At 42.3% G+C, this 14,577-nt stretch overlaps 1 protein-coding gene across 2 annotated transcripts in view; it reads right to left on the bottom strand.

The window, feature by feature from the left end:
- tafa5l (TAFA chemokine like family member 5, like) overlaps positions 1 to 14,222 on the bottom strand; it is a 42,728-nt gene extending 28,506 nt beyond the window's left edge. Inside the window, exons 1-3 of one of the 2 annotated variants that reach the window (XM_035905475.2) lie at positions 13,569 to 14,222; positions 13,052 to 13,466; positions 1,269 to 1,418 (exon numbers count right to left, since the gene is read on the bottom strand). In XM_035905475.2, the coding sequence (XP_035761368.2) occupies positions 1,269 to 1,418; positions 13,052 to 13,148 (247 nt within the window). In that variant the 5' untranslated portion in view covers positions 13,149 to 13,466; positions 13,569 to 14,222. The remainder of the gene's footprint in view (positions 1 to 1,268; positions 1,419 to 13,051; positions 13,467 to 13,568) is intronic. The other variant, XM_006785300.2, reaches the window with a different exon arrangement.
- Positions 14,223 to 14,577: the final 355 nt, after the last annotated feature.

Raw genomic sequence — 14,577 nt, 5'->3', positions numbered from 1 at the left:
CCCCTCGCTGAGCCTGGTTCTGCTGGTTTCTTCCTGTTAAAAGTTTTTGCTTCCCACACTTGCCAAGTGCTTCATCACAGGAGGTCATCTGATTGCTAGTCTTGAATTGATTGTTGTTATGATTTGGCATATAAATATTGCATCATGTAGTTTAATTTAGTTTTGGTTTTTATTTCCATTAACTAAAATGTTTTTTTTTTCAATATTTATGTCACTACTTTAATTTTGGTGTTTAGTTTTATTTTACAGTGTATTATTCAGCTTTTCTCAACGAGACCAGAGCATCCAGAGAGCACTCCTAGATTAGTGAAATTACAATGCAATTACATACATTAAAAACTATCAATTTTTTTTTTTGGCATGAGATTTATTCAAATACTTCATTGTTCTCCACTCCTGCATTACTGCAAAAAATGTACAAACGTAAATACATGACTAGGTTTCCCACTTTTTCCCACCTTTTTCAGAAACACAGATCGAGATCCCACACTCAACAAGAGTAAAAAGTTTGACACAACTTGTTCAATAAAGTATGAAGCCACTGCTAGCAGCCAGCTAGTGTAGGTTAACATAGAGACTGGAAAAAAATAACTGCTAGCCTGGCTCCGTACAAAGAAAACTAAACCCTGCCTGCAGGCATCTCTGAGGTTCATTATTAACAGTGGTATAGAAATTTCATAATCATATTTTACAAGAGATCATTCCTTGTACATTCTGGAGACTCTGCTGGTGGTCTGAGCCAAGCTAACCAGCCGCTAGTGATCATATGTAGCACACAAGTGTGCCAGGAGACTCGATCCTTAACTCTTGATGAAAAACACTTCCCTAAAAAAATCTTAAAATGTAAAAAAAAAAACACCTAAATGCTCAGAGAATATTTCTACTTTAATAGTTTAATTGAACTACAGCTGTTCGAATTATTGTGGTAAAGGTGGAGTTGCATACAACAGGCTTTGTATAGGGAAATATTAAAAGGTTTTGACATGCTGACTGCAATATAGTTGTTATAGGTGAAATACAGGTGCCATGCATACAAATAGTTTTTCTTCAAACATAGGGGAAAAATCCATTGTGTTACAGAAATATTGAAATTACTTTGAACTTTTTTTCATCAATTACACTTTTTAATTAGATTGTTTCTATGTTTATAGCACACCAGCCGATTCAGTGGCTTGCCAAAGTGACTTCTTGTCCCGCTGTACTGAATCACTCCAGCTACGTTCTCTAATATTTATTCTCCATTGGGCTAGAGAAGTCACTGAACTCACCATCTACGCAGGCCGGCCTCGCCCTGGTGGTGCCGGCGATCTGGCCTCTCCTGCAGGCGCAGCGGGCTGTCTGCCTGGCGATGGTCCGCCTGGGAACACTGCTGTCTCTGTTGAGCATCACTATCTCACAGGTTCCCACCGCCAACTGGCCTGCCAAACACAGCAGTGAGGATAAAGTACATCACATTAGCATAATGAGTCAGTAATGAACTTATTGCAAAGGAGCAACTGGTGTTCAAAGGTGAAAACGACAAGCTGGCTGTTGTTTGCAAAGAGACATTTTTTTTTACCTTTTGGCTTTGTGTTCCACTAAAGAGTTTAATATTCTCATTAAAAATGTCAGGGAAGTTTTTAGTGCTTTAAAAGCAGCCGGCTAGAATGCTTTTCAGTTTTAATACAGCATGACAGAGTTCTCTTGATGAAAGTGCCTTACAGGGATCATGCAGGGGGAAAAAAATGAGTTAAAAGAGCATCTTCCACTTGGCTAGCCATAACTGCAAAATAACAAACACACGAGTCAGAGGCTCCGAGATATGAGAGCACCATGAAACAACTTATTGATTTTTTTCACGTAATGGGCAAAATCTAAAGACTTCTTCTGACGGTGAGCATGAATGTTCTCTGCAAATTTCATAGCAGTCAACCCATTAAATAATGAAACATCAAGACTGTTCTTGCCGTGAAATTGACAACACTGGCCATTTGTAGATAGCTTATCCTCGCGTGTACCTGAAAATAACCACTTTACAGGCAGTCACAATAATTAAACAGAGAACTCACAGCCATGCCCGAACGTACAATGTGAGGTTAACACTCTCACACCCTGTTTGAAGCCATGTTTTTTTTTTTTTTTGCTCTTTTTTATTTGATTATCCAAATGAGTTGGACCACTGACAGAAATGAAATGTTACTTGGTTGACGGAATAGAGGCTGCTGGGCACTGCTCCTACACCAGACAGACCAATCTTCAAGCCAAGCCAAGCTCTACTGAGACAGCAAATGGACAGAATGTCTTAAAGTGATGATTACCTTGCTCAGAAATCTGTGTGTGTGTGTGTGTGTGTGCTATTCTTATAGTTCTGTCCAAGCACAGAGAATTACTTCAGAGTTCTCCGGGCATTACAAATTGATGGATAACTCCCTGGTCAGGGACACGTGCATAAGCAGCTTTTCCAAGTTTGCCACAGTGTTATCTTTAAATTAATTACACAAACTGGAGAAATCTACATTTTGCAAGCATGCTTTAGTTGCAGATGAACTACATGGGAGGGGCAAGGGGGGTGTATGAAGGGGAGGTTCTCCATTCTTCAAAACAACTAAGAGAAAAGGCAGATTAGAGAAGAGTGTGTACTGCAGTGCCTGTAAGGTCAATCCTTGGCATTCACCAACCATAGCTCCTTTATGCTGCTGCTTCTAGTCGCTTCCCGTCACACTCAAAGGCTCATTAAGTGAGACGCTAACTGCTATGTAGCATGAAATGAGCGCAATAATGGCAAAGGTTGAAAGGGTTGTTGATGAACACAAATGACTCATAAAATTACCTGAGCAGTGCTGAGACATTCAAGTATCAGAGCAAGATGTCTGTGAAGATTTAAGGTGACCCTGCGGCATTTCTTTTAGCATAATTCACCAAGTTGAGATACTTCCTGTCCATAGCAACGATAGTTAGGTAGGCGATAGATAGACTCACGGGCAAAAATTAACTTGCCAGGTTGACTGCTTTTCCTTCAGAGCTTTCTGGCATTAAACCTTCTTTCATTTTATATTTTCTAGTTGCAGTTTGTTTGTGTTTAAGCAACAAAATACTTGGTTAGGTCCACATACTTGGTCCACAGAGGAGGGACTCCTCAGTTGAAGGTAATGTTTTCTCTACTGCCGTGCAGGTCAAACTTTATATTTCTACACCAGAGTTAGCTAATCATATTATCCGACTTGTTCTGCCCTACTCGTTTGCTGGAAGTTATTAAATTGTTAAACTTTTCACTTCCAGCAGTGCTACTTGACATCAAAAACAGGCTTACAGGGTATCTCAGCCTCTCAGTTAATAGATCAGCGAATGGGCTGCAGTTTCCACTGACAGCCACACTTTGCTATTTAAGCTGATAAAACTGGTTTACTTTTTCCATAAAATTACCTCCAGAAGAGTTGGGAGCCATAAAACAAAACCAGCTCTACAGAGATCTGCTATGAAAATCTAATTTCATAACATCAACCTTGCTGGCCACCCTCCACCGCGCACCACCATCACTCAGCCCACCCTCCTCTCTCATTTTTCTGCTGAGGCGAGATCCTGTATACTTGGTTGTTGCTTGGAGGACAGAGGTGCCATCAGATATCAGTGCTCAACACTGAACAGATGAATGGGCTTCATGTAATAAGCCTGAAGGAAGACAACAGTAAGGCGCTGGGGGAGTTGAAGTGGTGAGTTGTGTAGTGTGTGGGTGGGGGTAGCTGCTTTGTAAAGCGCCCTTAGCCATGGCCAGCGCTCCATCATACGTACAGGAGTTAATTCATGTGACAGAGGGTTTCTGTCACTCAGCGGTGTGAGGACACTTTGCCTCGTCTCTGTTTCACATGATGAAATGCACATATGGCCGTGACAGCGAGGAGAGCGCCGACTGAAGGATGGGAATGGTCGCTGAACAGGCCCTGGATCCTGTCAGAAATGACAACAAGTAGCAGTAGACACTGGCTTTAAGCACCGACTGGCAGCTTGATCACCTTATCAGTGAATCATAACACTATGCTAGTGCTAACTGGCAGCACAGACACACACAGGGGACCAAACGCACACAGCTTAGAGCAAAGATGTGAGTCTGTGCTCTACATATCAGCTCTTTGATCAGACACACTGCAGATCACCAAAGTACAGGCACACAAATATCTTAATAACTCTGCCTGAAACAGGCTGCCAGGAGTCCACACTTGCTTTCACATTGTTAGTCTGATTCAGTGTGCATCACTGCTGGACTAAGAGCCGTTGGGCTCTAGAAACACCACACTGGCACAACCTCAGCGACGGACAGTGAATATACAAAGCCGCCAATTATCATCATCCCTGTCAACATCGCAGCTGATTGCAGCAGTTTGCTGTTTCTTAGTTAGACAGTTGTACTAACCAATAAAAACTTTCAGTCCTTTCTAGCTTATCTTTTTTTTCCTTGTTTGTGTCTTTAATTAAGACTGTGCAGATACATCAGAAGTCAGTCTTAACTGATTTTTTAAAAAAAAAAGAAAAAAAGCTTTATCAGATTTAACGGGCAGCCGCAGGAGACAGCGCCGCGCTGCTCCTGTACAAGTGAAACCACATTGGGAGCTTGTGAGAAAAGCTCTGTTTCTCCTCAGGGAATTTGCCATAAAATTATATGAGAGGCTGCACTGAATGAACTATGACTAGGATTCCATTTCCATATTAAAACAATCTTCCTTTATAGATTGTAATTACTGGTGCTCTGAAACACATGGAAGCGAGGTTTCACAATGTTTTATTGCACAACGCGACTTTCCAAAATGCAGTTTTGCACTATATTTATAAAAAATTCCACATCTTGTAGAGTGGTGCAGTTAATTATTCATGACAATACGTATTGTGTTTGGAATTATTCCCTATAGGGACCAAAGCTATAGCGCAAAGCTCCTCTGTGCTGGTTTGGCCTAAACATGCGGAACTGACTCCGACCACTTTTCTAATCTGGCTCTAATCACCGCACTCAGATACAATAATAAGTGTGGGTGATTATCTTCATTCCATTGTGCGCTCCTTTGGTGACAGAAGTGGCATTCTCAAGAATGAAAATGGGGCTGGCAACAAAACGCTCGTTTAGAGAGCATGACAATCATATTAGCATGTATAGAATCTGATATGAATCCAGCAGATCTTCTGTGGGAGACTGGAAACATTGCAGGAAAAATTATAAATGTTAATGATGCAGGTAATCTGTCATAACTGATTAGTAGTGGCTGCTTTTATCAATTTTTTAAATGTAATTAAAAGTGGCTAAAACCCCCATTCAGCATCAGCCAGCTATCTCACACAGCACATTTAGGCTTTCCTTGTTGTTGCCTTGTGTTTAGGGACACACTAATGATTGTTTTGATTATGGATTAAATCAACTTTTTAAATGGACTGCTTTTATAAAGTGCTTTCCACTTTTTTTTTTTTTCTGAGGACAAAGCTCTCTGCAAATCCTCTCATTAAGCCACACACAAACACACACACAAATAAATACACATTAGTGGTGGTGTCAAGGTGAAATCTTTGGGATCTGCATCTTGCTCAGTGATGCTTGCCCAGCATTTGGGAAGAAGGAAACAGGAAACAAGGAAGGAAACAATTAATGGCTGTTCTTTCCAAAGCCCCCCAAAATAGCAAAAACTGCAGTGACAAGGACACAAAGAGGGTCTCTCGGAGACAGAACACCACCCTCAAAAAAGTGTATTTAATATTAAGAGGCACAAAACACATCATGTTCACACATTTTCTCTTATTTAGAACCTCTCTGCTGTGATCGAGGTTCACAGGAGCCATCAATGGTGCTGAAAAAAACACAACTGCACAATAAAGGGAAGTTAAAATTCTTTGTGTGACATTAACTATGGCCAGTTTCCTGAATGATTTAACCACAGAGGACCTTGAAAATTTTGTCTGATAACTTACAAAGTTACATAAGCACTGGGAAAAGACAGTTTGCGTTGTCTTTATTTGCAGAAATGAACACCCTTCCCTGTACTAGGCTTTATACTCTTGTTTATCTGATTCTTTTCTGCCCAACAACTGCTTCAGACTACAAAATATCAGGGAGATCATGGCCCAAACTGGAAGACGTAGAGTGCAGCTTCAGGCCAGGAATGGTACAAAATGGGTACCACTGGTCTTTTTATCTTGCATGCTGTGTCATAATGGATGAAAACCGACGCTGCACCTGAGATGACTCATGACAGGAAGACTAGCATGGTAGAAATGTTTTGATTCTTCCACCATGACTCCACCACCTCTGTGAGGATGACCCAAATGAGCGCAGTGCTCTACACCGGCTTTACAATTTTAGACATAGCAAAGAAAAATACGAAGAATTGTTGAAGTTGGATGGAGCTGAGAAATTGAAAACACAAGTGCCAGCATCAGACAAACCACTTTGTGTGTCAGTGATTTTTAAAGTTCTTTTTCTGGAACACGTCTCCTTACCGATTACATCCCAAACGCCATGAAAGAGAGGAACATGCAAACTATCATGTTTCTCAGTCACAAGATTTTGACTATAACTGACAAAGCTGAGATAGTGACTACTGTAACAGAAAGACACAATGTGCAGTCATGTGAAAAGGGAAGCACAGCCCATTCAAAGTATGTAGAAACACCTTTGGCAGTAATAACTTACAGTGATGATTTTCCATGTGACTTTCTCAGTCTCTCACATCACTGTGAATGAATTTTGGGCCACTCTTCTTCACAGCGTTGCTTCGGGTCATTGAGAATTGCGGGCATTTGTTCATTCACGCCAATTTTAAGGCTTTTTGGTGAATTTGTTGGGACTTCATCTTTAACACACACCTGCTACTGACCAGAAAATTTACAAAAAACTCTGTTTTTATAGAGGCGCTCACACTTGCTGTTGATCAGCTGCATTTGAGTATCTTGTTAATTTGCATTTGCATTTTTACCCTGTTACTTCCTTTGGAAGCAGCAAGATTGCACTTAGTTTTTCACAGGACTGCAAAGGGTGAGAGTGTGCATGACTGTAGTCTGAGCCTGACAATGGACTCCCACTGTAAGTCTTGGAGTACTTAGAATATAACTTTATGCTACACCATTAATTTTTACTGGTATCCCAAAAATCTGTAATGAGAACACCTCGAGTAATTTTCTAATTTTTCTGATTTACTAATGTGAGTCAGTGAAGCCCAGTGCGGGATTTTCCTTTGGTTTTGGTTTTTGAGTACATAAGTTATTGTCTTGTGGGGTCAAATGACTTTCTTGTTCACACACAAGAATTTCTATAGTTTATAAGAACTATAGTTTAAAGTTCTTGCTCTAACTCCTTGCTGACATTTTCTGACTGACTTGCTTATGGTTTGGTATGCACATGATAAACCTTCACAAACATGCATGCAATCAAACTAGTGGCAGTCATCAAGCTGAAAAGAAAACGTAGTCACAAGAGTAACTTGCCTTGACTTGGACATGAGTGCAAAAGCAATTGAGTGGGTTCATGAGGGATATTGCTTGAAATTGGCTTTCTAATAGATGCTAATTATTTCACCACCACTTGTGGCACATATAGACTCAGCTAACCTAAGTAAGAGATCACTCTAAAACACTGTTACTCTGCTTCACGACCTCAAAGGAAGCTAATAAACTCAATCCCACAAATATAAAGGTAATTTCAGTGAGTTAATCTGGATTTATTCGCCACTGCAGCCCGAACTTTTACTTGATCTTCTCCTCATGTCCATTCTGATCTCACAGCTCTGGCTTCTATTAACAACTCAGGATGACATCAAACAGCCAGCTTATTTGACTGTGCATATGGTAGTCAAGGCAGCCGCAGCCAAGTCCATCTCATTACCTTAACAGCACTTGACGCGTGCAGCGCAGTAGGTAGCATGTAATAGGACACCAGGTGAGAGAGGCAGATGTTTGACTGACCCCGTGCTATATGCTTCCTGACATCGCCGTGATCTTCTGCTGTTAAACAAGCAGGGCAGCAGAGCAGTGGAGCATAACATGTGCTTTATATTAATTGGCTTACCACCACTTAATTTCACATGCTATTTGAATACTCTATGTTAGTCCGATTGATAATTATACAAGTGAACAACTCCCTGCTGATGTTAGAGGACCTGTAACAGTAACTATGCAATTTCAAATAAAACAGTGCAAAAGGAATCGGGTGTGATGGTAGGGAGATGTTGGAGCATTTGGGCTGGGATGAATTATGTTATTAGATAAAGAACATTTCTCTGCAGTGTGCTAGCCCTCAGTAAGTCTGCTCCTTGTTGTTCTCTCTTGAGAAGCTGCTCATATTCGAATGCTGAGCTCCGCATTCGAATGACAGAATTTTTTAAGCTGCATCAAGTGTGATTTTCAGGCAATCACAAGCAACCACTGAAAGGCACTGCCGCCCTGCCAACTGAGACACCAGAAATGGGCTCTATTTGCTCAAATTTAATTCCCGTGTCAGGTGTGAACACTACTCCACCCACAGGGAATGACAAATTGAAACTTCCCGTAGCCGCCGTAGGATGGCACTCCCTTGGGGAAAGCTGGGCTTAGTAGCTTTAGATTGTCTCCTTTCTCACTAGAAAGCAAAAGCATGCTGTGTAGTCTGCTAACATCATATTAGAAGAAACTTCAAGATCCCCAAGTTCATTTTTTTGTACAGTTTGTCTGCAACCTTTGTGTGACATTGCCAAGGGCAGCTTTAAAATAGAAAACATTCCCCTTACATCCATCCCCTGCTAGGACTCACAGTGTATTTCAGGGCTGTCCTGTGTTACGGTTCACATGACTGAGATGGCTTTGAATGCATTTCTTTTGCTGTCGCACAGCACAGCTGCAGAATATTACAATATAGAGTGCGCTCAAACAATTTGCTGTGGATGAAAACAGGCTAGAGGCATGGAGAGCGAATGTACAATATGCCTTGCAAATGCAAACAGTAGCTCTGCTGAATGTAGCGCATAGATGACTGTATAAAGCCACGGTGACTCATTTCAAATTCCCCCCCAGATAGCGTTCCATGATGCCCTCCTTCTTTACTGCAAACACAGAGAAAATGGTGAACATCAGAGGACTATTACGACCCCATAAGTACTGTACAGTAATGCGAGATTGTGTGAGCTTTAACACTCAAGCACATTCCCTCTTAGAAAATATGATCACGGCATCAGGCAGAAAATAGAAAGGGACAGAAGTCCAAAGGAACATAACTCAAATCATTTACACCACTCTGCCAATGATGGAGCAGTTTCAAGCCCAGAGATTTCCGCAGAGAAAATAACAATGCAGAAATACACCGAGTAGTGCGCTACAGTCAACCACAAGGGAGGTCAAAGCTGACGGCTAGAAAGAATTTATATTCGGGGAGTTATGAAATATGAGCTTTGTGAGCTGCCAAATTGATTTAGCTGTAAAAATTCTTTTCATTTTGTTCCATAAAGATGCTCATACTTTTAAAGCCCCACCGCCTATATAAGCAGGTCTCAGTGATTTGCTTACAATTTACAGCCAAGGTCATAATCAAAGTAGGTCTCCCTTTGCATGCTTAATGCCGCCTTGAAGAAGACTGGAATGGAAATCATTCTTTTCACTTCAAAAAGTCAGTAATTCTCCAGTACTCTGATTAGTTTAATGCTTGGATGGGTAGGCCCTGCTCTCTGAGTTAAAAGAGAATACCAACCAAAGATTTTGAATTTTATCTCTCTGGTGCACCATGAAGATTTGCTTTCTCATATACATCGGGGGGAAATGACCATGATAGGATACAGAATAATTCATCAGGAGTAAAATCGGTCTGGTTTCGATACTTGAACCGCATGAGCCTGTTCTCTGTACAGTCTCGGTGAGTCACATCAAAATGTAGTGACACGGGCCACAGACGTGGCTCATAAATGTGCTGTCAGCCGCGTCGACAGCAGAGCAGGGTGACAGGATAGATTGTTGCACTCACTGGATTATTCAAACAAACCAAAATGACACGTTAATCATGACACGTCACATGCGCTGTATAGAGAAGCACTTTCTGTACAAAACAGAACACCAAGATCAGGAAGTCACCCTGTGGTTTCATTTATTTGGGTTGTCCACCTTCTCTTGTATTAAATATATTTTGCTTTACATCATATGTTTCTGTTTTCAGAGTCACATTCAATGTTCAACAGGTTTAGATCCGTTAACCAGCAGATACTTAAAGTAGCGATCATTGACTTTTTAGCCACTTGGGAGCAACAGCATATCTCATATGTTATGATTTTTTTTCTTTAAACAAACAATTGCTCATTGAAATATTTAGCAAACGTTAAAATGAATTTGGAGTCTCCTCTCAACCAGAGCTGTTGAATGGAAGAGTCGCGTCATCTTTCTTCACCATTTTTTTTTTTTTACAGCAATGGCGGATCATGGAGACTCGCAAAAGTTTAGCAACGGGGGTTAGCAACTTATGCTAGCTGCACCATAGAGATATAGCAGCACAGAAGTCTGAGATGTCTTTTTAAAAGGTAGTTAAACAAAAACAAGGCTGTATGTTTTAAGCGCACATTCCAACTGCCCGCTAAGCACTTGCAGGAACTGTTTACCCCGAATTCAGAACCCCCGGTGACTGGACTGCCTTACTCAAGGGCTCTGCTTTCAACCCTTTTTAGAGTTCCATCTTCTACTGAGAAAAACAGAGGTTCAGCTTTCTTCACCAACTTGCTGCTAAGTTTGTCTGCTGAGCAGTGTTGAGTGCTGTCATCAGAGCTTTATAGATGAAGGCAGTCACCCACCGCTATTTGAAATCAGACTAGTCTCAGGAAGATTCAAATGCTTGAAAACCCATACAGTGCATATAAAGAGGCCAAAAAGATGAATGAAAATGAAAGCGAGAGCTGCTAAATTGGTTAGCTACTACAACCGTTTCACATAATCATCTGTGGTAAAATGAGAAATTATGACAGCTTAAACATCCTTAATGGGAAATCCAAAGAAAAGATACCACACTACTCATGATATGATAAGTAATCTATGGAAAGAGCAGCTGAGAAACACAGAAATGATTTTGCTGTTGCATCAAAGATGAATAAAGATTTAAGAAGTCTCATCTGAGCAAATTATTTCAAATTAATGATTTACTGCCATGGCAACAGAATTCTGTCAGATGAGTTAGAGCAAAGGCCAACTATCCCTTCACCTCCAGCGAATAAATGTGGGTAAAAATGCAGCACTCCACCCTCCCTTTTCATACTAACTCCGAGGTTTGTGGGTGACAAAGCAGAGATGTGTCACCACTGCTCCCTGGCTGCACCACTGAACCGGAATGTGGCCCAAGTACGAAAATCCCAGACAATTCCAAATTTATTGTTGAATAAACTGGCAACGTTGAGAGCAGCCGACAGGCCATTTATTGTGACCGACGGTGGCCCAATGGCGTGCATGGACAGAGCTGCTAGGCTTTGATTTCCTGTCCTGGTCGCCATGACAGATGGGCTATGAAGACGGTGGAGGCAGCACAGCCTCTAACCTCAAGTTAGTCCTGCTCGCCAGTTCACCGGCACACAGTGTGGCTCTCAGGGCCTCAGGGGCCATAGTGGCCGAGCTTTTCATGGAAAGTGAACAGTGCTTTGACTCTAACAGTGATGCTTAGCTATAAATGCTAAAAGAAATACTGCAAAATGAATCTTGTTATATTTTTAGACTGTAATGCTAAAAAAATCAGAGCTGCTTCTATGAGTGCAGTAACTGGTCAGTGCAGCCAATTTCAAATGACTTGGTTTTGATGATTACATGTCTGCATTTAAAATATATATATATGTGTGTGTGTCATATATATATATGTGTGTGTGTGTGTGTGTGTGTGTGACACATTTTATTCTAAAAACAGTCAGCAACAAACAGAGGGACTGTCTACCCCAAAAATCATATCCAGAGGTTTTAACTACCAGGCCATGCACGGGAGATCTCACTTACCCTGGGAATATATGAAGGGCAACAAAGTTCACAAGAGATTGATCGAGTAATTTGTACAATCATGTGCTAATGAGATCACTTTCAGATGAAAACGAGTCAATAATAAATGGCTGTGGGGAACAGGAGGGTAGCTGTGGCTCCTTGGATAATATGCACAGGCTTGAGAGGGGTGGGAATTAGAGGCTGGTGACAGCAGCGTTTTTGGGGAGAAAACACTGCAAATTAGAGGCAAAGGGAGCACATTTCAACGCGCAGGCAGTTCATTTTTCACATCAGTGTCTACTTTTGTTCCCGGCAAGCTGCCAAAGACATTGATGTAGGCACTATCCCTCCTCCACAGTGGTAATTATGCTGCCGGCCAATGCTTGATTAAAAGATCTAATCTGCAAACTTAGTGTTCAGCATCTCCCAACAAGTTCCAGTACTTAAAGCCTGTTCTCTGTTTCTGACAGCGGCGGAATCTGAAATGTTGTGTCGTGGACAGCAGCCAATGAAGTGCAGGGAAACATCCTTTTGCTTTCTATTCTGTGTCAGGGTGAAGGTGTAATTGCACCAGTGGATGCATTATTCAAGATGAAAACATGGCTTGGAAGGATATAAAGGCTTTAACCTAAGTGGAAAAACAATAGCTGAAGGCTTTCTGATGTTTTTTCACCTAAGGCTCAGTTATAGATTCGCCAAATTACTATCCCACATGGCAGCAAACAGCCTGATTTTTGGTCCAGCATCAAAATGGAAAAAAATCAGTGTTGTTTGGGTTGAAGGTTATAACTATTCTTAATGCATTTCAGATTCTTAAAAAGTGTTTTGGAAATGGTGGTCTAAAGCTCCTAGGTACATAATAGTGCTATCAGACATAATGAAACTGTGCAAAATAACATCATTATACACTGACTGGGAATATTATTACTGATATGCCAAATCAGGCTGCAAAGAGGTTCAACAAGGTCACCGTAATTTGACTTCTGATGAGCACAGAGGCTGTTTAATTGGGCGTAATAGGAATTTCCCCCCAGAATGACAGGATCTGACCACACCATGTGCAGCTGCATCCCAATAAAAAGCCCTCAGAGACCTTGCTGCTGTTGGCAAAGTAATAAATAGCTGTAAGTGCCCTTACCCTCTCTGAGCAGATGGGAGTAGATGAGCCAGAGGAGCAGTAGGCAGCAGAGTGACGCACCTCCACCTGCGGAGAGCGTCTTCACTCCAGACTGCATTCTACACCGTCAGCCTTTGAGATTATCCAAACTTTGAACACTTGTGCCGCTCAGATGTCAAGCAGATCAGCGGAAGAGTGGCTAATCCAGTTGCATCTCCAAAGCCTGACGTGGGCATCCATTTTGAGGTTATAACACAAGAGGGACCGATAGTAATCCCCCTTTGCTTTTCAAATTCCCTCGGTGAACCGCATATCCATCCAGGCTGCTCATCACACACACACAAACCCACACAGACACACACAGGCTACAATGTCACCAGATCTGGCCAAGTTTACGCAGCTGTGCTTTCGGGAGCTGGAATTCACTTTGATGATTCTGCAAGAGAAAAGAGGGGGGAAAGAAAAGAAAAAGCTGGAAGTGTGCAGATGAAGAGGAGGAAAGAGCAGCAGTCCCCCCCGCGCAGTTTTGATTCCTTACACGGAGATGACGACGCTGGCAATAAATTCAGCCGTTTCGTCCTCTTTCGTCCTCTGCGCTACGTACTGTTATTATTATTCCCAACCAACTTCAGCACCGAGCCGAGCTCTGTGTCACTCTACAGAGAGACGCGCAAGTTATCCCATGACATGACGATCATCCCGATCGATACCCAAACTTGTCCGAAAACGCGACACTCCAGACTCTTAAAACATAAATAAATCAAATCTAAAGGCGCAAATGCGTCACGCTGCCACACACGCACAGTCTGCATGTACACGGCAGCGCTGCGAAATGTCAGAAGAGGAGCGGCGGGGTCTCACGCAGCGAGCAGCCTCTGGACAAACGCACTGTGCGCGTCAGCACGGCCGGTGCGGTGAAGTTGGGCACACTTGTCACCTGTATGAGCCTTTGGATGCAATCTGGAAGATTTTGAGCGACGGTGTCTTGCAGCTTTAAGTTCGAGGATAAGCACCGCTCCACGCCAAGTCAATGGTGCGGTTCCACCTGAGCGTGGTGAACCAGCCTTATTCTACCCCGGTCGGGTGCATTTGCATGCAGGCGACGCCGAAGAGGAGGTTTCCTCCTTTCACTCCATGGCAGAAACCGTGCTGCTGCTGCACCCTGACTTCCCTTCACTTACGACGTTTTCAAATGCTCTCTCTCTCCCTCCCTCGCGTGCGCGCGCGTTCTCTCACGCGCAAAAGATGTCCTAATTCCTTCCTCAAAGTGTGAAAAAACTTTGCGGTCCCCCGGCTATAAATCGCAAACTGTAGATGATGATGTTGCTTGTTTATACACAGCAAAAGAAGACCAGTATGAGCCCACGGGGAGAAACAGAGCGGTCCCAGCTTAGCACATTCTGACACTTACTTTTCTCCGTGTCCTTATGCCCCGTTTTGGAGGTGGAAAACGCCCTTGAGGGCCTCATTGTCTGGGGACTATGGTTAACATTTAGCACACTGGCATTCCGGGAAAATGTGACAGGTCTGCTTCTTGAGAGGACCGT

Source organism: Neolamprologus brichardi, chromosome 20 (genome assembly GCF_056152115.1).
Source record: "Neolamprologus brichardi isolate AB-2024 chromosome 20, ASM5615211v1, whole genome shotgun sequence".
In the NCBI taxonomy this organism is placed as follows: domain Eukaryota; kingdom Metazoa; phylum Chordata; class Actinopteri; order Cichliformes; family Cichlidae; genus Neolamprologus; species Neolamprologus brichardi.
The sequence above is the reverse complement of the archived record's forward strand: the minus strand, read 5'-3'. Positions and strand labels throughout refer to the sequence as shown.